This window comes from Callithrix jacchus, chromosome 5, assembly GCF_049354715.1.
Source record: "Callithrix jacchus isolate 240 chromosome 5, calJac240_pri, whole genome shotgun sequence".
Classification (NCBI taxonomy): domain Eukaryota; kingdom Metazoa; phylum Chordata; class Mammalia; order Primates; family Cebidae; genus Callithrix; species Callithrix jacchus.
Window position 1 is genome coordinate 7,319,787 of NC_133506.1, and position 25,492 is coordinate 7,345,278.

At 50.7% G+C, this 25,492-nt stretch overlaps 2 protein-coding genes and 1 long non-coding RNA gene across 24 annotated transcripts in view; 1 reads left to right on the forward strand and 2 right to left on the reverse strand.

The window, feature by feature from the left end:
• The window catches only part of TTLL9 (tubulin tyrosine ligase like 9), a 77,542-nt gene extending 65,932 nt beyond the window's left edge, over positions 1–11,610 (reverse strand). For 7 of the 10 annotated variants that reach the window (XM_035298156.3, XM_035298153.3, XM_008995570.5 and 4 more), the window contains exon 1: positions 2,019–2,096. Coding sequence is in view for 4 of the 10 variants with exons in the window: in XM_035298153.3 (XP_035154044.1) it covers positions 2,019–2,033 (15 nt within the window). In the remaining 6 variants the exon portion in view is untranslated. Of the gene's footprint in view, positions 1–2,018; positions 2,097–11,042; positions 11,206–11,291 lie in introns of those variants that run through there. The other 3 variants (XM_035298140.3, XM_035298154.3, XM_035298155.3) reach the window with 3 other exon arrangements.
• On the forward strand, positions 2,177–22,594 carry DUSP15 (dual specificity phosphatase 15). Of its 13 annotated transcripts, none has more exons than XM_035298160.3 (8): positions 2,177–2,410; positions 6,624–6,742; positions 12,426–12,459; positions 14,789–14,871; positions 16,928–16,977; positions 18,242–18,316; positions 19,361–19,471; positions 20,478–22,594. In XM_035298160.3, exons 2-8 carry the CDS (start codon positions 6,707–6,709, stop codon positions 21,253–21,255), a joined length of 1,167 nt encoding a protein of 388 aa, XP_035154051.2. In that variant the 5' UTR covers positions 2,177–2,410; positions 6,624–6,706; the 3' UTR covers positions 21,256–22,594. The 13 variants fall into 13 exon arrangements, with proteins under 13 accessions (XP_035154051.2, XP_035154052.2, XP_035154053.2 ...); XM_035298161.3 differs by having other exon boundaries at positions 2,177–2,364; XM_035298162.3 differs by having other exon boundaries at positions 2,177–2,352.
• On the reverse strand, positions 15,462–20,371 carry LOC144582438 (uncharacterized). Its single transcript, XR_013535059.1, has 2 exons — positions 18,384–20,371; positions 15,462–17,022 (listed from the first exon to the last, which is right to left on the reverse strand). It is a non-coding gene; the product is annotated as an uncharacterized LOC144582438 (long non-coding RNA).
• Positions 22,595–25,492: the final 2,898 nt, after the last annotated feature.

A 25,492-nucleotide genomic window follows, 5' to 3' on the forward strand; every position in this document is an offset into this window, starting at 1 on the left:
AAACCCCGTCTCTACTAAAAATACAAAAAATTAGCTGGGCATGGTGGCGCGTGCCTGTAATCCCAGCTACTCAGGAGGCTAAGGCAGGAGAATTGCCTGAACCCAGGAGGCGGAGGTTGTGGTGAGCCGAGATCGGGCCATTGCACTCCAGCCTGGGTAACAAGAGCGAAACTCCAACTCAAAAAAAAAAAAAAAAGTATCAACTGTAGTCAGCTATGTGCAGGGGACGGGAATACAGGGAAGAACAAGTCAGATGTTAAACAGTCATGTGAATAATGAATTGCAGTAAAAAGGCGAAGTTCAAGGCATTCTGAAAGCAAATAAAGTCATTTTTTGTTGGGAGAGGGAATTCAAGAAATAAGAGGCTGACCAGGTACAGTGGCTCATGCCTATAATCCCAGTGCTTTGAAAGGCCAAGGCAGGAGGACAGCTTGAGGCCAGGAGTTCCAGAGCAGCCTAGGCAACATAGCAAGACTCCTCTGTCTCTACAGAAACTAAAAAAAAAATGGCTGGCCATGGTGGCTCACTCCTGTAAACCCAGCACTTGGGGAGGGCCAGGCAGGTGAATCACAAGGTCAGGAGATCAAGACCATCCTGGCTAACACAGTGAAACACCATCTCTGCTAAAAATACAAAATATTAGCCAGGCATGGTGGCACACGCCTGTAATCCCAGCTATTCGGAAGGCTGAGGCAGGAGAATCTCTCGAACCTGGGAGGCAGAAGTTGCAGTGAGCCAAGATCACGGCACTGCACTACAGCCTAGGTGATGGAGCAATTCTCCGTCTCAAAAAAAAAAAAAAAAAATTTAGCTGAGCATGGTGGCACACACTAGTAATCCCAGCTACTTGGGAAGCAGAGGCAGGACAATCGCTTGAGCCCAGAAAGTCAACTGAGCCAAGATCACACCATTGCACTCCCTCCTGAGCAACAAAGTGAGACCTTGTCTCAAAAGAAAAAGAAAAAAAGAAAGAGAGAAAGAGGGAGGGAGGGATAGATGAAGGTGCTATTCATGAATGAGAGCTGGGATTAAGTAGGTTGGAGTTAGAAGCCGGTCGCTGTGGCTCATACCTGTAATCCCAGCATTTTGGGAGAACGAGGAGGGTGAATCTCGAGGTCAAGAGATCGTGATCATCTTGGTCAACATAGTGAAACCCCATCTCTACTAAAAATACAAAAATTAGCTGGGAGTAGTGACACATGCCTGTAGTCTCAGCTACTCGGGAGGCTAAGGCAGAAGAATCGCCTGAACACAGGAGGCAGAGGTTACAATGAGCCGAGATCGCGCCACTGCACTCCAGCCTGGCGACAGAGTAAGCCTCCCTCTCAAAAAACAAAAACAACAACAAAAAAAAAAAAAAGAAGAAGAAGAAGAAGAAGAAGAAGAAGAAGAAGTAGTAGGTTGGGGTGGGGAGAGCTGGACTTTACAGTAATTTATTTTCCCTCTTTGACTTTAATTTTTCCCATTCTTAAAATGGGGGAGTTGGTCTGTGCTCTCTTAAAGGGCAGAAGTTTGTCTGATTCATCTATGTCCCTTGGTCAGCACTGAGCTTGGCTTGGAAAAGACACTATTTAGCTGTTTTGTATGGATGGATAAAAGAATGAATGGATGAATGGATGGATGGATGGATGGATGGAAGGACGGATGGACGGAGGGATGGACGGGCAGGGGGCCTTCGCCAGGTCAGCAGATCTGAAATTCTGAGGTTCAGCTTCCCCAGATTCACGGAGCTTAGAATCTCACTGTTGTGTAAATTTCCTGCCAGCAGGCCGGGCTCGCGAGACGTGCGCAGCAGTTTGAGCGGCGCCGTGCATGCCGGGACTTGTAGTCTTTCACCTGAGTTCGTCGGCGGGTTTTTTCCTCTTTCCAGAATTCCTCCGCGAGAACAACTTCCCCGCCCTAAGCCGCTCCCCTCCACCCATTCCGCGAGAAAAACCCCAACCGATTTTGAATCCCTCTGCGGCTTTCCTCCCTTTTTCTAGGGGCGATAAAAGCATCTGGGTCAGGTCGACTCTTACCTTCGGTCGCGACATAACGCGATTCACCAGGGGCCAGATTCAAACCGCCACCTCGCGCCGAGCGTGCTTGTGCGTCCCGTTGCCAAGGCGCAGAGGGTGGATCCACCGCTCTGATTGGATCAGCCAAGGGCATGCTCTCGGCGGAGTGCGCAGGCTTCAGTCCACCCGAGCCTCTGGAGGCTGTGGGGTGTCCTGGAAGCTCAGGTCCCTCGACTTCCTCAACTTTTCTCTCCCAGCCCCGCTTCTCCGCAACCCTGGGGCAATTCGTTCAGAGGCCTCCAACTGCACTTTTCTTAAACTAAGAGCGCTGCGTCTGAAAAGTTGTCAGCTTTTGGTAAATGTAATGGTACTGAGTTTCCTTACTTAAGGAAGTTACCTCACTACATTACCTGGTTAGTTGGTCAGTCACCTCTACTATCCTAGTCGCTTTCTAATTCTTAAGGTCCATAGCCTCACCATTTGATGTTGTCCATCTTTTTAATTTTAGTGATAACAGTGATAGGTCATTGTAGGGTTTGGTTTTTTGGGGGTTTTGTTCTGTGTTTTTTTTTTCAGACGGAGACTCGCTGTGTCGCCCAGGCTAGAGTGCGTGGCGCAATCTTGGCTCACTGCAACCTCTGCCTCCTGGGCTCAAGTGATCCTCCTGCCTCAGCCTTCCAACTAGCTGGGATTACAGATGCACGCCACCACACCCAGCTAATTTTTGTATTTTTAGTAGAGACAGGGTTTCACCATGTTGGCCGGGGTGGTCTCGAACTCCTGACCTCGTGATCCAACCACCTAGGCCTCCAAAAGTGCTGGGATTACAGGCGTGAGCCAGCGTGCCTGGTCAGCTCATTATAGTTTTAAAAGTACTGAGGTTGGGTTGACTGGGAAGGACATTCACTCCAGAACTTTCTGGAGAGATGGAGATTTCCATCTATTAATAAAGATGTGGGTTACATGAGTATAACCATTTGTCAAAATTGACTAAACTGAAAACTTAAGATCTATGCATTTCATTTTATACGCATAGAACTTATTAGATCTATAGATAATATATATGATATATATGTAAGAAAGAGACAAAGTTTTTTGCAGATAGCATGAGAGTTGAATTGTTCAGAGTTCTTGATTACCAAAAAAACTATCTTTGATTAACTGAAATAGAAATGGAATTAATTGGTAGGATATTGAATGAGTCACAGAGTTGTTGGAAATCAGAATCAAAAAGTGGGGAAGGAATTCAGGGAGGCTAAATGACCAAAATTATGGTCAAAATCAGAGTTTGCAGAAACTTCGTTTGGGGTGCCATTTCTGATTATTACTAGGCATCCAACACCAGTACTGGCCTGACTTCTGCAAACCGCACTGAATGCTGTTACTGGTACTCGAACCTCTGCTGGACAGAAACCACTACTAGTGCCAGAATTGGCCAAATGAATGCTCAACAGACACCTGCTTTGTTGTACTGTTTGCTTCAGATTTAAAGTCCACAAACTGCTTTAGCTGCCAGGGCTAGAGTACCTGCCTCTTCTAGCTTCATAAGTAGCAATGTGGAAGATGCTGCTAGTTGCCTACACAATATCCATTCTTCCCTTCTGAAATAGATGTCCGTCAGAACTGTCTGCATTTAAAAATCCAAGAGAATCTACAGAGTATTAGAACAAATAAAAGGTTTAAAAAAAATAACATTTGAATTTCTATATACCAACCATAGCTGATTGGAAACTACAATAAAAATATGTAGCAACAGAAATATAAGATATGTAGAAACAGATCTAATAAAGTATATGAAAGACATTAAGTAACAAATTCTTATGAAACATCTACTCGGTGTCCTGCTCTGTCCTTGACTCTGAAGATACAGCAGAGAAGAAAACTGACAAAGCATCTGCCCTAATGGAGTTTATATTCTCATAGAGAAAATCATAAAATATTTTTAAATGACATCAAATAAGGCCTGAATAAATGGAATGATATGCTATGTTCATGGATGGGAAGGCTCAATATCAGAAAGATGTGTATTTTCCCCAATCCAATCAGGATTTTTGAGGAATCTTGTCAAAACCAAAAGAAAAATGTGTATGTGTTGGGGAAAGGAGACACTTCTCTACCTACCAACCCAATGAGGAGAACTTCAAAACAGACATAGGAGTGTGTGTGTGTGTGTGTGTGTGTGTGTGTGTACAATAGAGATGGAATATAAATCATTGGGAAAAAATAGAGGACTCAGTAAATGGCACTGAGAAATTTACTTTCCATAGGGTTGAAAAATAGATGCCTAATTCAATGGATTAAAGAATAAATACAACAAATATTTAAAACATATACGTGTTCTATTTATTATCTCAGGGTGGGAAAGGACTTCTTAGATAAACGATAATAAAGCGCTACTCATAAAGGAAAAAGATGATCTGTGACTACCTCAAAATTTAAACTGCCACATAACAAAAGACATGGTAAATCTTATTAAAAGACAAGCTACAGACTAGGAGAAAACATCTACAACACATAAAACAAAGGATTGGTGCTCAAGGAACTCCTTCAAACCATTAAGGAAAAGACACCCCTACCCTCACCCCTACAAAAGAGAAGGAAAATGGGCAAAGATATGAATAGAAGAAACTCAAACGGCCAGTAAGCCAATTGAGAAATGTAAATTAAAATAATTGTATGATTTGAAATACATTAACTATACAAAAATAATATGTGTATGTTTTTCATGAGGTCAGATGTTAGCGAGGATGCGGGGAAACAGGAGCCTTTACATGCTCTTCACACCTTGGAGGGCAATTTGGCAATGTCTCATAACGTCGAAAATGCACACACCTTAGAAGCCAGAGATTCCACTATGAGACAATATCCTGTAGGCCCACATCTCCATGGGATACCTTTCATCTTGTAGTTAATGTGCAAGGCGACAACCTTCCTAAAGAAATTTTTACACCACTACAGAGGTCATATGTATATGAATGTTGTTTGCAACATTCTTTATAACAGCAGAAAATATTAGAAATAATCTATTTATTAATTATTATTATTTTTGACAGAGTTTCACTCGGTTGCTAGGCTGGAGTGCAGTAACACAATCTTGGCTCACTGCAACCTCCAACTCCCTGGTTCAAGCGACCCTTCTGCCTTCGCTTCCCAAGTAGCTGGGATTACAGGCACACGCCACCACACCCAGCTGATTTTTGTATTTTTAGTAGAGACGAGGTTTCAACATGTTGGCCAGGATGGTCTCAATCTCCTGACCTCATGATCTGCCCACCTCGGCCTCCCAAAGTGTTGGGATTAGAGGCATGAGCCACCACGCCTGGCTTGAAATAATCTAAATGTCCACTAGTAGGGTGATGGATGAATAAAATGGGATATATTCTGTTTTTGTTTGTTTGTTTTTGAGACAAAATTTTGTTCTTGTCACCCAGGCTGGAGTGCAATGCACGATCTTGGCTCACTGCAACCTCCACATCCCGAGTTCAAGTGATTCTCCTGCCTCAGCCTCCTGAGTAGCTAGGATTACAGGCACCCACCACCACACCCAGCTAAAATTTGTATTTCTAGCAGAGACAGGGTTTCACCATGTTGGCCAAGCTGGTCTCAAACTCATGACCTAAGGCAATCCCCCTCCCTCAGCTTTCCAAAGTGCTAAGATTACAGGTGTGAGCCACCATACCCAGCCAATATATTCTAATAATGAAATACCATACAGTGATAAGAATGATCCAGAGCTATATCAATATGTAAATATCCCCAAAATCTATTGTTGAGTGAATAAAAGAAAGTTGTAAAATAAGAAATGTTTTTTAAAGGTTACAATTTGTGTTAATTATAAACACATTTAAAAGTCTAGTTCATATTCTTTTAGATATATAGGTAGTAAGAGTTTAAAAGCACAGACTCATAAGTACCATAGCCCATCCTCATGAGTATAGTGGTGAGTAACCCCACCTGTCAAAGATAGGCACCAAATTCATGATAGTAGTTGCCTCTGGGGAGAGAAGTGAAGGAAGTGGGGAGAGAGGAAATTAACTACTTCAAGTTTATTTAGAATGTTTTTGTTTTATTTAAACAACACAATTGAAGCAAATAGGTCAAAGTATCCTACTTGGGTTTAAGATTTTTTTCCAAATGAAAAACACACAGGCCATAGCAATAATATGATAGAGGAAGTTTAGCATGCTTTGAGAATACGTACTAGCGGGATCTAAGCAAGTCTAATAGGGGTCAGTAAAGACTTCCAGGAGGAAATGGGAGTTAGCTTGGTAAGGAGGATGGGAAGAGCATTCCAGGCAGAGGGAACAGCATATGCAAAGTTGGAAGTCACAGACAGCAAAGCATGATACAGGTGAGTAACTAGGAAAGAGTGGAGAAGAGGCAAGAGATGAGGCTACCAAACCTGTGTGGTCTTGTTTCCTTTTTCACAGATGTGAAACATAGCCCTAGTGAGGGGAGTAGAGACAAGGGTTCCTAATCTGTCAATTGCTCCATGATAATAGTAATGACAGTGGTAATCATAATAATAATGTACTGTGTTCTAGTCTCTCTACTAGGTATTTGAAATATGTCCTCTCATAATCTTACTACAGACCTACAGAGGGTTTTTTCCTCTCTACTTTGTAGGTGAAACTGAAGCCCAGAGAAGTTAAGAAACTTGCTCAAAGTCAGTGGCAGAAACCACATCGCAGAAGGCCTCCTTGTGTACCATGCTAAGCAGGTTGGACAGCTTCCTAAGAGCACTGGTGAGTGTATGAATTTCCTGTTGCTGCTTGTAATTACAACAAACTTGGTGACTTAAAACAACACAAATTATAGCATCTTACAGTTCCTGAGGTCAGAGGTCTGAAATGGGTCTCACTGGGCTAAAGTGAAGGTGTTGGCAGGGTTGAGTTTCTTTTGTAAGCTCTGTTTCCTTGCCTTTTCCACCTGCATTCCTTGGCTGTGGGCCCCCTTCCAGCTGAAAACTCAGCAATTACACCACTCTGACTTCTGCTTCTGTCATCTCATCCCCTCTGATTCCTACTCTCCTGCTTCCCTCTTTCACTAACAATGACCCTTGTGATTATGTTGGTCCCCTCTGAATAATCCAGGACAATCTCCCCATCTCAAGATCAGCTGATTCTGGCTGGGTGCGGTGGCTCCTGCCTGTAATCCCAGCATTTTGGGAGGCCAAGGTGGGTGGATCACTTGAAGTCAGGAGTTTGAGACCAGTGTGGCCAAAATGATGAAACCCCATCTCTACTAAAAATACAAAAATTAGCCAGGCATGGTGGTGGGCCCCTGTAATCCCAGCTACTTGTGAGGCTGAGGCAGGAGAATAGCTTGAACCCAGGAGGTGGAGGTTGCAGAGAGCTAAGACTGTACCACTGTACTTCAGCCTGGGTGATAGAGTGAGACTCCCTCTCAAAAAAAAAAAAAAAATCAGCTGATTAGCAACTTTAATTACATCTGCAGCCTTAATTCCCTTTTGCCGTATAACATAACATGTTCAGTTTCTGGGAATTAGAGTGTAGACACCTTTGGGAAGGACCGTTATTTTGCCTACCACAGTAATCCACTAAAGGGCTTTAAGCAAGTGAATGACAGGGTGAGACCCACATTTTAGCATCTTCCTGTTATTGTTTTTGTAAAATGGTCATTTCATGATTTAAGACATATTGGGCTTTGTAATAACTAATACTTCCAAAAAGGCTGAACAGTACATAAATATTAAATGTGTTAGGTCTAATAACACATATGGGCTTTTAACTTGAAAGAATTCTTTCCTACATGCAATTTGTGTCTTTCCCCTTAACACCCAGCAGGAATACAAAGGACTGTTATAATTGCCCCTCTGTGGGTAGAGAAAGGGACATTGGCTCACCTGCCTGGGATCACTGAGCTGCTAAGGCCAGGGCCATGGTGAGAAGCTACTCTTCAGGCTCCTTTACCAGCGTTTCTTTCCTTCCTTCCTTCCTTCCTCCCTCCCTCCGTCCCCTTCCTCCCTCCTCCCTCCCTCCTTCCCCCCTCTCTCCCTCCCTCCCTCCCTCCCTCCCTCCCTCCCTCCCTCCTTCCTTCCTTCCTTCCTCCCTCCCTCCCTCCCTCCGTCCCCTTCCTCCCTCCTCCCTCCCTCTCTCTCTCCCTCCCTCCCTCCTTCCCTCCCTCCCTCCCTTCCTCCCTCCCTCCCTCCCTCCCTCCCTCCTTCCTTCCTTCCTTCCTTCCTTCCTTCCTTCCTTCCTCCCTCCCTCCGTCCCCTTCCTCCCTCCTCCCTCCCTCCTTCCCCCCTCTCTCTCTCCCTCCCTCCCTCCCTCCTTCCTTCCGAGAGGTTCTCCCTCTGTCTCCAAGGTTGGAGTGCAGTGATGTGATCACAGGTCACTGCGGCCTCAACCTCAAGCAATCCTCCCCCCTCCTCAGCCTCCCAAATAGCCGGGACTACAGGTTCGTGTCACCACACCAGGCTAATTTTTGGTTTTAGTTTGTTTGTAGAGACAGAATTTTGCCATGTTGCCCAGGCTGGTCTCCAACTCCTGGGCTCGAGCGATTTTCCCGCCTCAGCCTCCCAAAGTGCTGGGATTACAGGCATGAGCCACCGCGCCCGGCACCAGCATTCCTTTACACCATTCCTGGCCTTACAGCTCTGTGATCCTAGGCAGGCCCATACACGGGTCAGGCATTTGGGGAAACTTAAGTCAGCACATCTTTGGCACAATTTTCCGGGTATAGCTCAGTGCCCAATAAGCATTTGTTGAATCGGTGAACACCCTTGCTTTCATTTCTGTGACACAGGTAGTGATTTTCAAGGTAGGAAGCCTGAGGACCATCCTAGAATTCCTTCCTTCCCCCCACATCCAATCAATCTGCAAGTCCTTTCAGCTGCCCTGCCAAAATATTCATATATGCTGGGTCGGTCCCCTTCTTTCCAGCTTCTCGGGTCCCACTCTGTCCCAGGGCACTGTCGTCTCTGAGCTGAGCTGCTGCAGTGGCCTCCACCAAAAAAAAGGGTCAGTGAGGGGTCGAACGAAGTATCTGACTTAAATACATTGGATGACCTGGCCTCCCACGTTAAATTCTCCTGTTGGGTTTTTATCAGGCAGAAGAGAAGAAAAACTTTACCTCCCAATCATGGCCATATACGGTCCTGCATGCTCCGGCCCCCAACCGTCCTCTTTAGCCTCATCTCTTAACAGCTTCCATGGCTCCTTCTACTCCAGTCCCTCTGGCTTTTTACAAAGTCCAAGCTATTCCCATCATAGGGCCTTTGCCCATGCTGTTCCTTCTGTTGGAAATACTCTCTCCACTCTTTTCCTTTTGTGTGCGTGTAATTTTTTAGTTTTTTGAGACAAGGTCTCACTCTGTCACAGGTCACTGTGGCAGGTCACTGTGATAGGTTTGAGTGCAGTGGTGCGATCATGGCTCACCACAGCCTCCATCGCCTGGGCTCAAGTCATCCTCCCACTTCAGCTTACTACCTGGGACTATAGGTCCCACCTAATTTTTTTTTTTTTTTTTTTTTTTTTTTTTTTTGGTAAAGACAGGGTCTCCCTGTGTTGCCCAGGCTGGTCTCAAACTCCTGGGCTCACACAGTCCTCCTGCTTTGGCCTCCCAAAGTTCTGGGATTACAGATATGAGCCATCATACCCAGCCAAATTTCTTTTAGAGATGGGGTTTTAGTATGCTGCTTAAGCTGGTCTCAAACTCCTGGGCTCAAATGATCCTCCCGCCTCAGCATCCCCATGTGTTGGGATTACAGACATGAGCCACTGAGCCTGGCTTTCCACTCTTTAAATGGTTGGGTCCTTCTTATGTATCACCTCTGAGCTCAAATGTCACTTATTCAGAGAAGTACTCCCTGTCTGCTTTGTTTCTGCCATAGAAAACCGGAACCATTTGTAAATAATTTATTTGTCTCTGCTTATTTTGTTTGCCTTCCCTCCTAGATCTGAGATGTGTAATATGTAGCTACTAGCGGCATATGGCTAGTAAGCATCTGGAATGTGGCTGGTCTGAATTGAGGTGTGCTGTTAAGTGTAAAAGACACCAGATTTTGAACAGTTAATACAATTTTGAAAGGATATAAAATATCTCATAGTTTCAAAATACTGACTACATGTTGAAATATTTTGGATATATTGGGTTAAATAAAATAACAATTAACTTGTTTCTGCTTTTTAAATGTGGCTGCACATAGGGCTGGCACTATATTTCAACTGGGCAATTCTGGTCTAGACCGTTAATTAACGAAGGTAGGAGAAATCTCTACCCACTGCTGTGTCCCTAGTCCCTGTCATATACTAGATCCTCGGTAGGTGTTTACTGAGTAACTTGGTATTTATGAGAACTCCGGGCTTTTATGAGAGCTGAGACAAGCAGGCCCACATAAGCTATGAACTTGAGGCAGGAAGAGACATGAAAGAAACAAGTTTTCTTTTTCTCTGATCGCTGTATTTTAAAGGGCTCTGTGGATCCTCTCTGTCCTGCTTTCTATCCACCGTCCCCAACAGTCACACACTACTGTAGATGGGGGGTGGGGGTGATGTCGGGAGAAACGAAGCTGGCGCAGCTGCTTCTATTTCAGTCCTGTAGGAAGCGTCTCGATCCTTTTACATTCTCCAGCTTTGGTCCTACCAGCCAGGAAGGACTCAGCGCAACATCCTCAGACACACAGATAGGGTTAGCTGGGGCTCACGGGGACTTTCCCAGGGTCACCTAGCAGGTCAGACCTCAAACCTTGGTCTCCAGACCCACCCTCCAGGACCCTGAGCTCTAGCAATTAATACATCCTGTTGTAGTCTCCTTTAGACTGGAACCCCCTCAATCCCCTCTCCCAACATTCACCTGTGATTTCTTGGGGCCCCTAATGGCAGTTACGCCTGGTCCCAGCAGAGCTTACCTAGCTGGCACCATCCCTCCTAGGGGCTGAAGGAGCGAGAGGATGGATGAATGGATGTGAAGATGGATGGGTGAATATCAATGAACAGGAGGGTGGGAGGATGGTTGGGAAAGGAGGAAACTTGGTAGGTAGGGTGTCTGCCCGGGTGGAGGGGATGTGTCGGAAGGAATTACCCACTTATTCGGTTCCAAGCAGACTCCGAAGAGCAGAGAGTCCTTGGCGATGAAAGTCCGGCCCCGTCCCGTTTCTGCTAGAAGCCGAAGGGGAGAAGTTGGGTGCTTTGCCCCGGGCCCGCAGGGAGGTCCCGGCAGAGCCGGAAGGGGGACCGGGGTGTGTGGGCCGGCCGGGGGGCTCTGGGCGACATCCCCCGCAACCGCTCGCGCCTGCCGGTGCCAGGGTTGGGGGAGCGCCCCCGCCCCCACCTCCGGAGTGGCGGCCCCACGCGGCCCCAACAAGCTGCCGTTGTCCCGCGGGCCGTGGGCCCGGCACACTGGGGCTTTGTCCAGCCCCCCGCCGCGACCAGAGGCGGGGGGGCCACATGACCGAAAGGGTAGGAGGAGCCTGCAGCGGCGGCGGCGGCGGCTCCACCACCATTTCCCTCCCGGGCTGGGGGTCGGCGGGCGGTGGCGGTGGCGGTGGCTGGGCAGGGCTGGGCAGGGCCGCGGACTCCAGGCCCCCAGTTCCCCGCCAGGCTGCAGGCGCCGGGCCTGGGCCGACAGAGCAGCTGTGACCGGAGCGCATTCCGGGCGGCAAGCTGGGGGGGCGCCCGGACCGCCGCCCCCGAGATCATGGGCAATGGCATGACCAAGGTAGGAGGCGGGCCCCGCGCAGCCTCCCCGGCCCCCGCCCGGCCGCCGCGGCGCTGACCAGCTCGGTCCGCCCGCCTCTGAACTCCTGGTCGCGCCGGTCTCTGTGCGGCTGCACCTCCGTGTCCCTGTGCCTCGGGTCTGCGGCTGTCGTGTCTCTCCCTCTCTGACCCTGCGTCTCTGTCCCCGCCGTATCTGCCCTCTCCCTCTCGCTCCGTGACTCTGAGTCTCTCGCTGTGTCTTGCTGTGGCTGTCATTCCCAGGCTGTCTCCCAGCGAGTCCGGCTCTCTGCCTGCATGTGTCCCTCTCTCTCGTCGCTGACTCCCGGCTCTCTCCCCGGCTGTTTCTCCATCCTTTCCCGCCTCTGCTTGTCCCTACCTTCCTGCCTCCCCAATCCCGGAATCTCCATCCCCCGACCCTGCAAGTCCCCCTCTCTCCTCTCCTCCTAAGATCGCTCCTAAGACCTCTCTCTGCACCCCATCCTCTGCCTTCCTCCTCTCCCCTCTCATACCCAAGCTGGCGTCCCTTGGTTCCCCCCCGCTGGTTAACTTACCCCCCTGCCCCCCTCCCCAGAATCCCAGACCCCTCTCACAGAGGACCCAGGGCCCACAAAGGGAAGGAGGGTGCTCCCTGAGCCCCGAGGTCCATACCCTTCATGGGACAGAGAGGGACTATGGGCACCTCAGCTCTCCTGAGGGTGGAAGGGGGTGCAGCCCCTGCCCCACTGACCCCTGCCTGTCCTTCCTCTAGGTACTCCCTGGACTCTACCTCGGAAACTTCATTGGTGAGCACTGCCTGCTCTGTCCCGAGGCCGTGGCACTCTGTCTCAGGCCTGTGTCCACCATGCATGCCCCGGCCCATGCATCTCAGGAATGGGGCTGGGGGCAGGGAAGCTGTGCCAGACTGGGAGGAGGAAAGGGCTGATGGAGGATAAAGGGGTGCATGTGCAGGGAAGTGTCTCCAGGCCTGAAGGGACATGGAGGGAGCATGGGGACCTGACACTGACACCCCTCCCCGACATTCAGCCTTCCCCAGTGTTCTACCGCTAGACCAAAGGGACAAAGCAAAGGGCTCAGGGCCTGGGCAGTGGACTTGGGCAGGTCTACACCTGCGCTAAGCCTCAGCCTCCTCCTCAGCACAAAAGGTCCACGGGCCGCTGAGGGCTCTTCTGGCCCTAAGGTTCTGGGTCGAGGTCTGTTTGGGGGTACTGCTTCTAGCAGGGAAGCTGGGAGCTCTTCCCCCCATAACTTCCTCCTTGTCAGAGGAGAGGTCTCTGGAGACGGGTTGGATTCCCTTGTGAGCAGGGTCATGAGCACCAACCCCGTCGACCCCCAGAGCCCTGGAGCAGCTGGGCAGCCTAGAGCTGCAAGTGTGGCGGGGGGGGTGAGCCAGCAAGCTTTGCATTCCCCATTCTCTCATCCATCCCTTCCGCAATCTTCAGTCAGGAGGAGGGGACACGAATGTATAGATACCTTGTTCCTCAGAGGCTTCTAGGCTGGTGGCCAGCAGGCAGAGCTGAACACAGACCTTTGGCTATGGGTAGAAAGTATGCTAAGGGGGCTGGGTGCATTGGCTCACACCTATAATCCCCACACTTTGGGAGGCAGAGGTGGGTGGATCACCTGAGGTGGGGAGTTGGAGACTAGCTTGGCCAGGATGGTGAAATCCCATCTCTACTAAAAATACAAAAATTAGCCAAGCGTGGTGGTGGGTGCCTGTAATCCCAGCTACTCGGGAGGCTGAGACAGGAGAATTGCTTGAACCCAGGAGACGGAGGTTGCAGTGAGCTGAGATTGTGCCACTGCACTCCAGCCTGGGTGACAGAGCAAGACTCTGTCTCAAAAAGGAAAAAAATAATAAAGAAAACATGCTAAGGGGCAGGCTGGTCCAGGGCTTGGGTGACCCAAGGTGGGAAAATCACTTCCATCTGCAAAGTCAGAGAAAGCTTCAGAGAGGGAGGGGCTCAGGTGCCCCACCCTTGTAAACCCTAGTCCCTTCCTTCCTGGGAGCTCCCTCAGCCGCTCATGCCACATTGATTTCTGTGAGTATTTGGCCAAGTAAGGTCTGAGTCCTCTTTAAGTGTGCCGGCCCCATAAGGGCAGGAGCCACGAAGCTGGCCCCAGACCTCCAGTGGACAGCCAGAGTATACATATGATTAGCACATGGTAAATGCTCATCGAATGATGAAGTGGAGAGAGAGGGGACATGTGTTTTTTATTCTGAATATAAAATGTCTACATATGCTGGGTATGCAGTCTCTAGAGATGGGCACTGTTGGGCACATCCCTGGGTCATTGTTTATATATCTTTGTAGATAAAGACATAATATTGGCCCCTCACGGTGGCTCACGCCTGTAATCCCAGCACTTTGGAAGGCCGAGGTGGGCGGATCATGAGATCAAGAAATTAGACCATCCTGGCCAATATGGTGAAACCCCGTCTCTACTAAAAAATACAAAAATTAGCTGGGCATGGTAGCGCGTGCCTGTAGTCCCAGCTACTCGGGAGGCTGAGGCAGGAGAATTGCTTGAACCCGGGAGGCAGAGGTTGCAGTGAGCCGAGATCCTGGCACCTGGTGACAGAGCAAGACTCTGTCTCAAAAAAAAAAAAAAAAACACAAAAAAACAAGACTGTGGGCATCATTGCACATCAATCCCAGCACTCTTTTTAATGGCTACACACGGTGCCGAAGTATGTCTGTACCATTAATCATCCCGTCCCTTTTTAATGAACAGGAGGCTGTTCCCATGTTTAAACTATTTGTGATATAAGCAGGACTGCAGAGGACATCGTCCTCCACACATGGCTTTCTGTGTGAGCAAGCTCTTCTGTAGACAAGATTCCTAGAAGTAGAATTGCTGGGTCAAAGAGTATGCCTGGGAAGGGCGTTTTGGACCGAAAGAACAGCATGAGCAAGGCTGGGGAGATGCTGGACTGTTACTTGCATGTGCCCCAGATGCAAGAGGAGCAGGGAGCTAGAAGAGGGTGGGCCAAGGTGGAGTGGCAGGGGTGAGGAGGAGAGCTGGGCAGGCAGTGAGCTCCCTCCACAATTAGCCATCAGGGACAAAAAAGTCACACCGGTCAGATTGGCTCTAGCATCCTGTTTCTTTCAGATGCCAAAGATCTGGATCAGCTGGGCCGGAACAAGATCACACACATTATCTCTATCCATGAGTCACCCCAGCCTCTGCTGCAGGTACTTCTTACCCCCATCCCAGGGCTATGCGGGGCTGGGAGGGTGCAGACCCGTTTATCAAATATCTGCTATGTGCTGGGTGCGATGCTTCCTTCTTGACTCGTGTTAAGTCACTTGGTCTCCACCACTGGGCAGTTTTACATGATCATCCCTATTTGGCAGCTGAGGCCCAGAGAGGTCAATTAACTCACCTAAGGTTACATATCCAGGAAGCTGAGGAGTTGGGATATGAACACAGACCATCTAGCACCAGAAGTCTCACACTGACCCTTAAAAAGACCCCCATGTGGGTTTCCTATGGCCCAACTGGATGGATGAGTCCAAATAGATGACTCTGTGCTCTGTGTCTTGTTTTGCAAGTCTGGGCTGTGACTTTACCTCTCTGGGCCTTTGGCCCCTCAGCTCTGTCTGCCCCCAGAGGGCTGTTGTGAGGAGGCAAAGGGACTGCAGGATGGTGAAGATGCTTTGCACACTGTAAGGCACGGTCCCCTCCAGAGGGGTTGGTGCTGCTATTATCAAGTCCTAGGAAAGGGGAAGGAGGGTGTTAGGACCCAGCAGAGGAAAGCCATAAATCCAGACTACACGTGCTCACGTCATGAACATCTTCACCGTTTATTTACTCTACGACCTTGGGGATAGGACTTCACTCCCTCTAAGCCTCAGTTGCCTGATCTGTAAAATGGGAACTTTACATCAGTACCCACTTCACTGAGTGGTTGAGAACCATGTAAATAGGTGCCTAACAAATTACGAATGATACTGTAACCAAGCTAGTCATATTCTTAGCCCACAGACAGAGCCTCTTCCCCCTTACCTATTAGAGTCTATATCATCCACTGAAGAGAAAGAACCGTGGGTGGCAAAAGGTCCTGGAGATCGGAAACAAAGACCTGGTTCTGCCACAGACTTGCTGTGTGATCTTGGGCAACATCCTTACCTTCTCTAGGCCTCAGTTTTCCCATGTCAGATTTGATATTCTCTAAGAGCAACCTCCAATAATCTATGATGTTCAATGTCATTCAGAGCAGAAATTTCCAGGTCATTGGAGTCTTACTTTGCCGCACAGGGCAGCCTCGTTTGGGAGCGTCTGGAGTAAGCAGTCACTAGATTGCACGGGGAAGGCTGTCAGGTCATGAGTGTATTTACTAATGAAGTGACAGCCTGCGCAATGAGTCTCTGCTCCTGGCTCTTCCTGCTTCTCCCAAGCGTCTCTCCCTCCCACTCCATCAGCAACTTTACCAAGCAGGGTTTGATAATTCCACTCAAACCCAAGGCCAAATGTGTTGCAAAGTGAAACTGCAAACCTTGCCAAAGATGCAGGATGTCATGACCTTGTGGAATGTGAGTGGGAGAAGGGCTAGAATCTCACACAAAGCCATGGACAAGTGAGAACTTGGCTGGTGGTCCCCTAGCTACTGCCAGTAGTGGGCCAGGCACCTGAAAAGAGCCATTTGAGTATCGAAATGTTAAGACAATTTCTTGAGAAAAGCAAGGAGGGCCTCAGAAGGGAGCAAAAATAACCTTCATGATATGGCCTGGCTAATCAGAAGACAAAGGACATCACAGCAAGTTTGCTGGGAAAAAAAAATCCTAACAATGTATTCCTTGATTGTTCTCATAATGAGCACATCATTTTGTAACCATGATTCATGAAATGTAAACTTGTTTTCATGACTTTCCTTTCAAGATAATCAAATCTGCTTTACCTTTTTTACAATGTAATTTTGTAATTCCCATTTAGAGGGGAGTCCCTTTAAGTAGCCCTTTCCTGGATATCTGATAAAGGTCCCTGGGTCCCTATTGGGAGGGATAGGTTACCTCATGCCCAAGCTGCCAATGAGGTTAGGAGATGCCATCGGCTTAGAAGGTTCAGGAGTCACAAATGGGCACAGCAGGCCTCAGAGATGACATCTACTTTCTTTGGTCAGAGAGGACAACAGTGGGCCAGAGGGGGGCAGGAACTGGGCTAGAGTCATCTCCTGACTGGGCAGCTCAGACCAGGGGAAGGGAAGGCTATAGACAAGGTCCCCTGCCTGAGTGTGTTTTGTCTTTGTAGGATATCACCTACCTTCGCATCCCGGTGGCTGATACCCCTGAGGTACCCATGTAAGTTCTCCTGGATGGAACCACAGATGGACAGACAGCTGCATCCTGTGGTGGGGGAGGGAGAGGGGGTTTGAAGGAGGACAGAGAGTACTCAGACCAGAAAGCTGTCACAGGTGGTCAACTCGACCAGTCCCAGGTTTGACTCTGTCTCAATCGTGCCCTTGTGATACGCCCTTGGCCAAGACTCTTGACCTCCCTGAACCTCAAGTCTCATCAGCTATGAAATGAGGAAAGGACACTGTACCTTGGGACCAGCTGCAAAGGCCAATTAGAAAAGGTCACATTCAGGCTGGGTACAGTGGCTCACGCCAGTAATTCCAGCACTTTGGAAGGCCAAGGCAGGTGGATCACCTGAAGTCAGGAGTTCGAGACCAGCCTGGCCAACATGGAGAAACCCCGCCTCTACTAAAAATACAGTTAGCTGGGCATGGTGGTGCATGCCTGTAATCCCAGCTACTTGAGAGGCTGAGGTGGAGAATCGCTTGAACCCAAGAGGTGGAGGTTGCCGGGTGAGCCGAGATCATCAAGCCATTGCACTCTAGCCTGGGCAACAAGAGCGAAACTGTCTCAAAAAAAAAAGAAGGGGTCACATTCAGCCTGTTCCTGGCCTTGGGGTTAATATCCAGCCAGGCTTTGACATTTATTTGCTATGTGACCTTGAACAAATCACTTCCCCTCTCTGAGCCTCACCTGTAAATCAGGAGTGCATGATCAGAGTCAAGGAGGGCTTTCAAAGATCAGATGACACAGGTTAAGGATCTAGGATAGGGTCTGGAGTGTAATCGAGCTCAGATAATGGGATTTTTGTTTGTGGCATCAGCAGTAGTGCCTCTCCGCTTGGGATGGAGCCAGGCAGACAGTCCTAGGGAATCTTGCTCCCAGCCGGCTGCTGCCCATCATTGTGCCCAGGTGCCCTAATTGCAGACCCCAGAGCAATGGGACCCCTGTGTTTCCTCCCACACATTTCTTTGAAAGGCCCCAATAAACCCACCATGAAAACAGTGTCCACAGGAGGAGCACTCTTGCCCAGAGGGTGAGATTTGCCATGACTGGCCTCACTCACTGCCTGAAATGCCACCATTCTTCCTTCACACACACACCTCCACCTCATGCCAATTACTGGCCCCTATCCACTGCATGTGCTGGCTGACCTGGGGACCCCAGGGTTCTGTGTCCCTTGCTATCCTGTAATTGGGGTGGGAGCAGAACAACTCCTGAGAGATCTGCCCTGAAGTGCTCCCTACCCTATTGCTTTCTCCTGTAGCAAAAAGCACTTCAAAGAATGTATCAACTTCATCCACTGCTGCCGCCTTAATGGGGGGAACTGCCTTGTGCACTGGTAAGTTAAGGGGGGTGACGTGGGGGAGGAAGGAAGTCGCTATGTGCTCTGCTGAATGTACACTCACGCTGTGGGAAGGCTGGACCTGTGAAGGACCTTCTCCAGCCTGTCACAGTCCTGAGGGCCCACCACTCATGGGAAGAGGCCAGCCAGCGGCTCTGTTCCTTAACAGCTATGTGGCCACAGCCACGTAGCTGTTTCTCTCTGATACTCAATGTCCTCATCTGTAAAATGGGGAAAAGAAAGCTGACCTGACTGGATTGTTGGGAGGGACAGGGGAGGTCATGCAGACAGCTTGTCACCCTCCAGCAGTTCTGGGCCTCCCTCCTCCCCTCCAGGCCTTTGAGGTGATGGTGCAGGGCAGTGGGGAACCCCAAGCTGGGAGACAGGAACTATGGGTCTTCCCAGGTGCCCCTCACTCAGTTGATGTCATTCATTTCTTCTCACTAAGTGCCTGTCCTGTCCAGGCTCAGGCTGGCTCTGCCAGAGGCCCAGCAATGAGGCCAGCTCTCCCAAGCCTCATCTCCCACCCTCTCCCTCCTTCCCCTTTCCAGCTGTACTAACCTCCTCCCCAACCTCCAAATCCACCAGGCTTATGCCTCATGGTCTTTATACACACTGCCTAGAAGGTTCCTGACTAACCCTTATCCAACTTTCAAACTTTGTTGATGTCTATTCCTTGGGAACCCCTTTCCCAACCCCACCCACCTATAGATTAATACCTCTTCCTATGCGCATCTCCTAGCCCCTAGACTCATCCTCAAAGCTATTATCACCAACTGGAATTGTTTCTCTGGTCAATGTCTGTCCCCCAACCATGCTGTAAGCTCCAGGACAGCACAGAACATGTCTGTTTTATACCTGATACATCCCCAGTGCCTGAAAAAGAACAGATGATCAGGAAATATTTGCTGACTGAATGAATGGTGTTTCACTCAGGCCTTGGAAGTGGGAGAACCCAGGGGATGCTCTAGGCAGAGGGAACAGGGTGGCAAAGGCCGGGAGGTGGGATGGCAGGTCCTGACAGGTCTGTTATGGTTGGAGCTCAGGAGGCAAGCATGGGAGAGCTGAAGCAGGGATGCGGTGCCTGGGGGTCATGGAGGACACTGGATCTTACTTGAAGCCTGAAGCATTGTCGGGATTCCAGCTTTGCAGGTATCTCTCGCAGCACCACGATTGTGACCGCATATGTGATGACTGTGACGGGGCTAGGCTGGCGGGACGTACTTGAAGCCATCAAGGCCACCCGGCCCATCGCCAACCCCAACCCAGGCTTTAGGCAACAGCTTGAAGAGTTTGGCTGGGGCAGTTCCCGGAAGGTAGGGATGGGGTCAAGGGCCGGGTTGGGCCAGGGGTAGGAGATCCTTCTTCACACTCGGGCTGATCACAGATTGGAATGAATTTAGCCTGTGTCTCAGACCCAGCAGAAGATTTTTCTAGGATCTTAAACTCATGGCCTTTGAGCTAGTCCAGCTCCTAGGTGTATTCTGTTTGACAGCCCATGAAAGGTGTTTTCCTTTTCAACTTGGAATTTGAATGCCTTTAGATCAGTGCGGGCCCTTTCATTGGACCAGGTCTTCCAGCCCTCCCCACTGCCCGCCTTACCTGCTGGAACCTGAAGGAGATGAGTGTTTGACCCCATCCTGAAGAACTGTCCCTGTCCTACTCCACCCCTGCATCCTTGAAGATACCACAGCAGTTTCCCTCTCACACCCCTGGCGCAGACGCCACGTAGAAATGTCAGGAACTGAGGCCTCTTGGGGAACGAGGGATGAGAGGGGGAGGGCTCTCAGCAGGTGGAGGGCGGTACCCAGAGGCTTATCTGCAGGACGGCTTTGGGAAAGAATCGGGCAAGGAAGAGCCCTGTGGGAACGGGGTTGTGAATACAGAGGTGCAAAGCGGGAGGAATGATCCCCGTTGGGCTCCTGGGAGGCACTTTGGCAGGTCTGGAAGCTGGAGTGTCGAAGCAGGAAGGGCCTCCTAGAAGGGAAGGGGGACTCGGTGAGGGGACGGAAACCGGTTAGGGAGGCAGAGAAGACGCTCAGAAAGGGAGGGGCTCAGCGAGGTGGGGGACGCTCCTAGAAGGGCGGGAGGGCGGGGAGGGGCGGGGCCGGCTGCCTTGACCCCGCCCTGCGACCGGCCTTGACCCCGCCCACCCCAGCTCCGCCGGCAGCTGGAGGAGCGCTTCGGCGAGAGCCCCTTCCGCGACGAGGAGGAGCTGCGCGCGCTGCTTCCGCTGTGCAGGCGCTGCCGACAGGGCTCCGCGACCTCGACCGCCTCCGCCGGGCCGCACTCCGCCGCCTCCGAGGGAACCCTGCAGCGCCTGGTGCCGCGCTCGCCCCGGGAAGCTCACCGGCCGCTGCCGCTGCTGGCGCGCGTCAAGCAGACTTTCTCTTGTCTCCCGCGGTGTCTGTCCCGCAAGGGCGGCAAGTGAGGATGCAGTCCCGCCGCGGCTCCCCACTTCCACCCGACTGGCTCCCTTCGGGGGCTGTCTGCGCCTTCCACGCTCCCCAGGACGGGCCCAGAAGCGGGGGGAGCCCCGAGGCTGCCTGAACCCTGCCTCCCGCGCCCGCCCTGCTCCTCCGCGTCTGCAGGCAGCGTCCCCGACCTGTGCGTCTCTGTGTCCGGGCCGGCCTGCTGCAGCCACCTGGTGCCTTAGTCCTTGGGCTGGGGGAGGGAGCCCACCCTTAAAGGCGGCGGGAGGGGAGGGAGGGGGACCGGAAGGTTGGACGGGCCTGGAGGATATTAAAGAGACACAGAAGAAGCTGCCTGTCCGAGTGCCTCCCAGTCATTCAACAAAGGCCTGGCCGCAGGACTCTGCCAGGGGCCAGCAGCCTGCAGGAAAGGGGATGGGAGCAGCCCACCACCCTGGGACCACCCTGGCTTCTCTAACAATACATTTCTTCCAAAGTGGCGGTGTCCCGCCTGACAAGGCCTGAGTCCCTCCTCTCAGAACCCCCTTCCACCTTTTGAACCCTTCTCCTCCACTCTGAGGGGCTCCTCCCCTCCCCGACTCCCTTCCCTTTCCTTCGCACAAATACTAGCTAGTAAGGTAAGGTAGTGCCTCCCTCAACCTGACCTTTTACTGCATGAGTTCACTCAATCCTCAGGGAGGAAACAGAGGCTCAGAGAGATCAAGCAGCTTGCCCAAGCACACAGCTAGAGCAGGGGAAGCTGAACGTGAACTTAGGCTGAGTCCCATGATAGGTAGTTGGGAAGCGGCTCCTCTGGTTGGGGAGGTTCCTGGCAAGGAGGCTCCACCCCCAGCTAGTGGGACTGACCCTTCCCGCCAAGACTTTAAAGCCCAGGGCTGCCCATCAAACAGCAGCTGACCCTGAGGATGAGCAGAAGTCATTGCAGCTGATAGTTCCAGCACCAAAATTAACCCAAAGTTGAGAGGGATGGAAAATAGCTATAACCCACTAGCCACTTGTATGAAGTTCTTAATATGTACAAATCACTGTGCTCAGGGCTGTTGGGGAGACATCCATTCCAGCATTGGAGTTGGGAGATGGACAAAATACCCTTCAGCTTCCACCCCAACTTCCTACTCCTCATTCATTCAACAAATGTCCATTGAGTACCTACTGTGTGCCAGCCATTGTGCTAGGCCCTGGGTATACAGCAATGAGCAAAACCTCTGCCTCATGTAGCTGACCTTCTGGTCCGGAAGACACCAGATAAAATAAAAAATATGCCGGGTGGTGAGGGAGTGGACCATCTGGTTATCTGGGGGAAGCATTCAGGCAGACAGCATTAAAGAAAGACCATGAGTTATAACCTCCTTGCCAGTAACCTCCAAAACCAGAAGGAGCTGCTTCCTAACTACTTACCATCATGAGTTAGGGCCTTTCCCTTCACAGTTAATGTGAAGAGCAAAGTGGGCAGGCTGGGAGTGGTGGCTCACGCCTATAATCCCAACACTTTGGGAGTCCGAGGCGGGTGGATCACTTGAGATCGAGAGTTCGAGACCAGCCTGGTCAACACGGAGAAACCCCGTCTCTACTAAAAATACAAAATTAGCTGGGCATGATGGCACATGCCTGTAATCCCAGCTACTTGGGAGGCTGAGGCAGGAGAATTGCTTGGAACGATTCTCCCGCAGGAGGCGGGAAGTTGCAGTGAGCCGAAATCGTGCCATTGCACTCCAGCCTGGGCAACAAGAGTGAAATTCCATCTCAAAAAAAAAAAAAGAGTGAAACTCCATCTCAAAAAATAAAAATAAACAATAAAGTGGGAGGACTCAGCAGAGTGCAGGGAGCCTGCAGTCCTCCAGGCTGGTTAGTGGTGCTGCCATCCACCCCATTTAAAACATCTTCTCTCTCTGATGGTGTCTTCCCCTATTTAACAGCCTCCATGGAGGCGAAGGCTGCAGTGAGTGGAGATCGTGCCACTGCATTCTAGCCTGGGCTACAGAGTAAGACCATGTTTAAAAAAAAAGAAAGAAAGAAAGAAAGCCTCTATGGCTCCCATCATCTATAAGACTGATCTGATGATCTGATCAGTCCTTCAAGATGCTCTCTCTCCCCCTCCAGGATTACCTCACCACACTCTGACCCAACAACAAAAATATACCACTCCTTTATTGAGTTCTCACTCCAGGCTGTGTGCAAAACACTTTCCCTGTGTCACTTTTCATCCTCAAGCAAGCCCATGGAGTAGATGTTGCTGTTTAACAGGGGAGGAAGCGGAGCCCAGTGCCCAAGGTCACCAGCTAGCAAGTGGTGGGGTTGGGATGTGAACTCAGGCAGTCTGGCTGCAGACCCCAACCTCTTAATTATTACCCTCTGCAACCTAGAAAACTGAAGGGCTCATCTGACACCCTCAAGACTCCTGCTGGGATGTAATTGTTATTCTGTTTAATCGTATGAAATGCTTTGTGCTTCAGAGCCTTACAGGCCTGAGTTTGAATCCCAGCTGTGGCTATGGAAGGACCAGAGCCAAGTGGCTACCGGAGTTTGGGACTGGGGGAAAGGAGGAGCACGAAGAAAGCCCTCCCAACAGGTACACATCAGGAATGGTGCTTCCAGTTTCTGGTCAATGCCGGCTGGGTGTCCAGCTCTGTGCCCACTGCATAGCAGAGGTGTGGGGAGTGGGGGGTGTTGTCACTCAGAGCCTCAGTTCCGTAAATACAGAAAGGAGTGGAGCGATCTGAGCAACTTGATCTCTTTCATATCCCAAATCTCCTTTGACAATTTAATGAAAACTGCAAACCCCAGAAAAAAAAAATGCATAGACATGAGATTTACATTCACTTTTAGGAGGTCAGAGACCCCACCAAGAATCCGCAAAGTGCAGGTGTAGCTGTCGGCAGGCAGTGTGGGCACTGCTTAGGCTCCTGGGCTCTAGGGAGCAGAGAGACACAGTCTGGCTCCTGGCTCCACCACCCACTAGCTCTGTGACCTTGTTAGAGGGCTTTAACCTCTCTGAGCCTCAGTCTTAACATTAAAACAGGGCGTTATGCTAACCTCATATGCTGTTGTGAGAAGCAATGGAGACACTGCAGGGAGGTGTTTAGCCAGGCCCAGCACTGCGACGAGCAGTCAGTAAGTGGGAACTCCTAAAATTTAAGGAAATAAGTGTGACCCCTGGACCACCTGCGTCAGAACCCCTCAGGGGAACTCATTACAATTCAGGTTTCCTGGGCTTCCTGCCCAGAAAGTCTGATTCCGCAGGTCTGGGATGGAGGTCATGAGTGTGCATTTGAAACGAGTTGCTGCCTCCCCGTTCTGGCAGGAGCTAGTTTGAGAGGCCCTGTCTTTCCAATCTCAACACTCCAGGTCCTGAAAAGAGACTGACAAGTCTTCAGGTGGGCCGGGAAGAGCAGGTGATGGGTGCGGGATGAGGAAATCTGTGTCTCTGGATGCTCGTGGGGCCACCTCCTGGGCCCTTCAGAGCCCAGGCTACCCCGCTTGGGTGGGTCTTGTGTCCCACAGCGCCTCCTGCCGATCCACAGAAGAGGCTCAATGCCCTCCAGGCCAGGCAGCCACAGGGAGGGGTGAAAGGAAAGGGGCTCCCAGAAGAGGGGACAAAACAGAAAGTGAGACTTGCCCACCCAGACTTTCACTTTCATCGCCTCCGCACACCACCTAGGTGCCCCAGAGTCCCGGGCCCACGTGGATCCAGCCACTGCGAGCCCAAGACCAGGCCCCCTGAACACTGCATCCCCGATGGCCAGAAGGAAGGGAAGGTCCCCGACAGCAGGTGGACCCGTGGCAGAGCCAGAGGTCCCCTGTGCCACTGGGACTGGGGTGGCACAGACTGAGAGTCGATGCCAGGTGGATTGCGCTGGGAGGACTCGGACAGGACCCTCTTCCGCATCCCCTGGAAGCACGTAGCCAAGCAGGGCTGTGAGGCACAGCAGGACTCAGCTCTCTTCAGGGGACAATGGAATGAAGACGCTCAGCACTGGGCAGGCTCTGGACACAAGTGGCCCCAGCACTGGGACTGACTGATAGCTGGTGACCCTGGGCCACTTGCTGGCCTTTAGGGCTGAGGGTAGTGTTCTCTACATATGAGGGACCCTTGGACACTCTCTTAAAACAATCGGCTGAGGTGGCCATGGCATTCACCACCCTCCCCTCCCAGAGGGCCTCTTCTCCCGCTCTACCAACGCTCTGATGGGAATTCCCTCAGCCCCCCACCCCCAAGCCCACCAACCTCTGCAGCTCTGGAAACTTTTCAGTGCTCCCAGCACCAGCCCTTCTCAGAGACCTCCTGCAGGAATGTCCTTCTTTTCCTAGTCATCATTAACTTCTTCCAAATGAGCTCCTTTCTTGAGAAAGAGATGGTTAAGCTGGGGATGGTGGGAGCTTGCCAGGTAAAGGTGAAGAGGAGAAGGTGTCGCAGGCAAAGGGAACCGCACGTGCAAAGGTCTAATGGTGATAAAGGCATGAAACATTTAGAAACGAAAGGAACTAAAGTGGGGGAGGAGAGGGAGTAAAGGCAGATGAGGCCCGGGAGGGGCAGTTCATGCATGGCCTTGAGGCCATCTTGAAGAGTTGGAACTCTTTCACAAGGGCAATGGGGAGCTATGAAAGGATTCTGAGTAGGGGAGGGTGAAGATCAGATTTGTGGCCAGGAGCTGTGGCCCAACTGTAATCCTAGCACTTTGGGAGGTCAAGGCAGGAGGATCACTTGAGCCCAGGAGTTTGAGACCAGCCTGGGCAACATAGT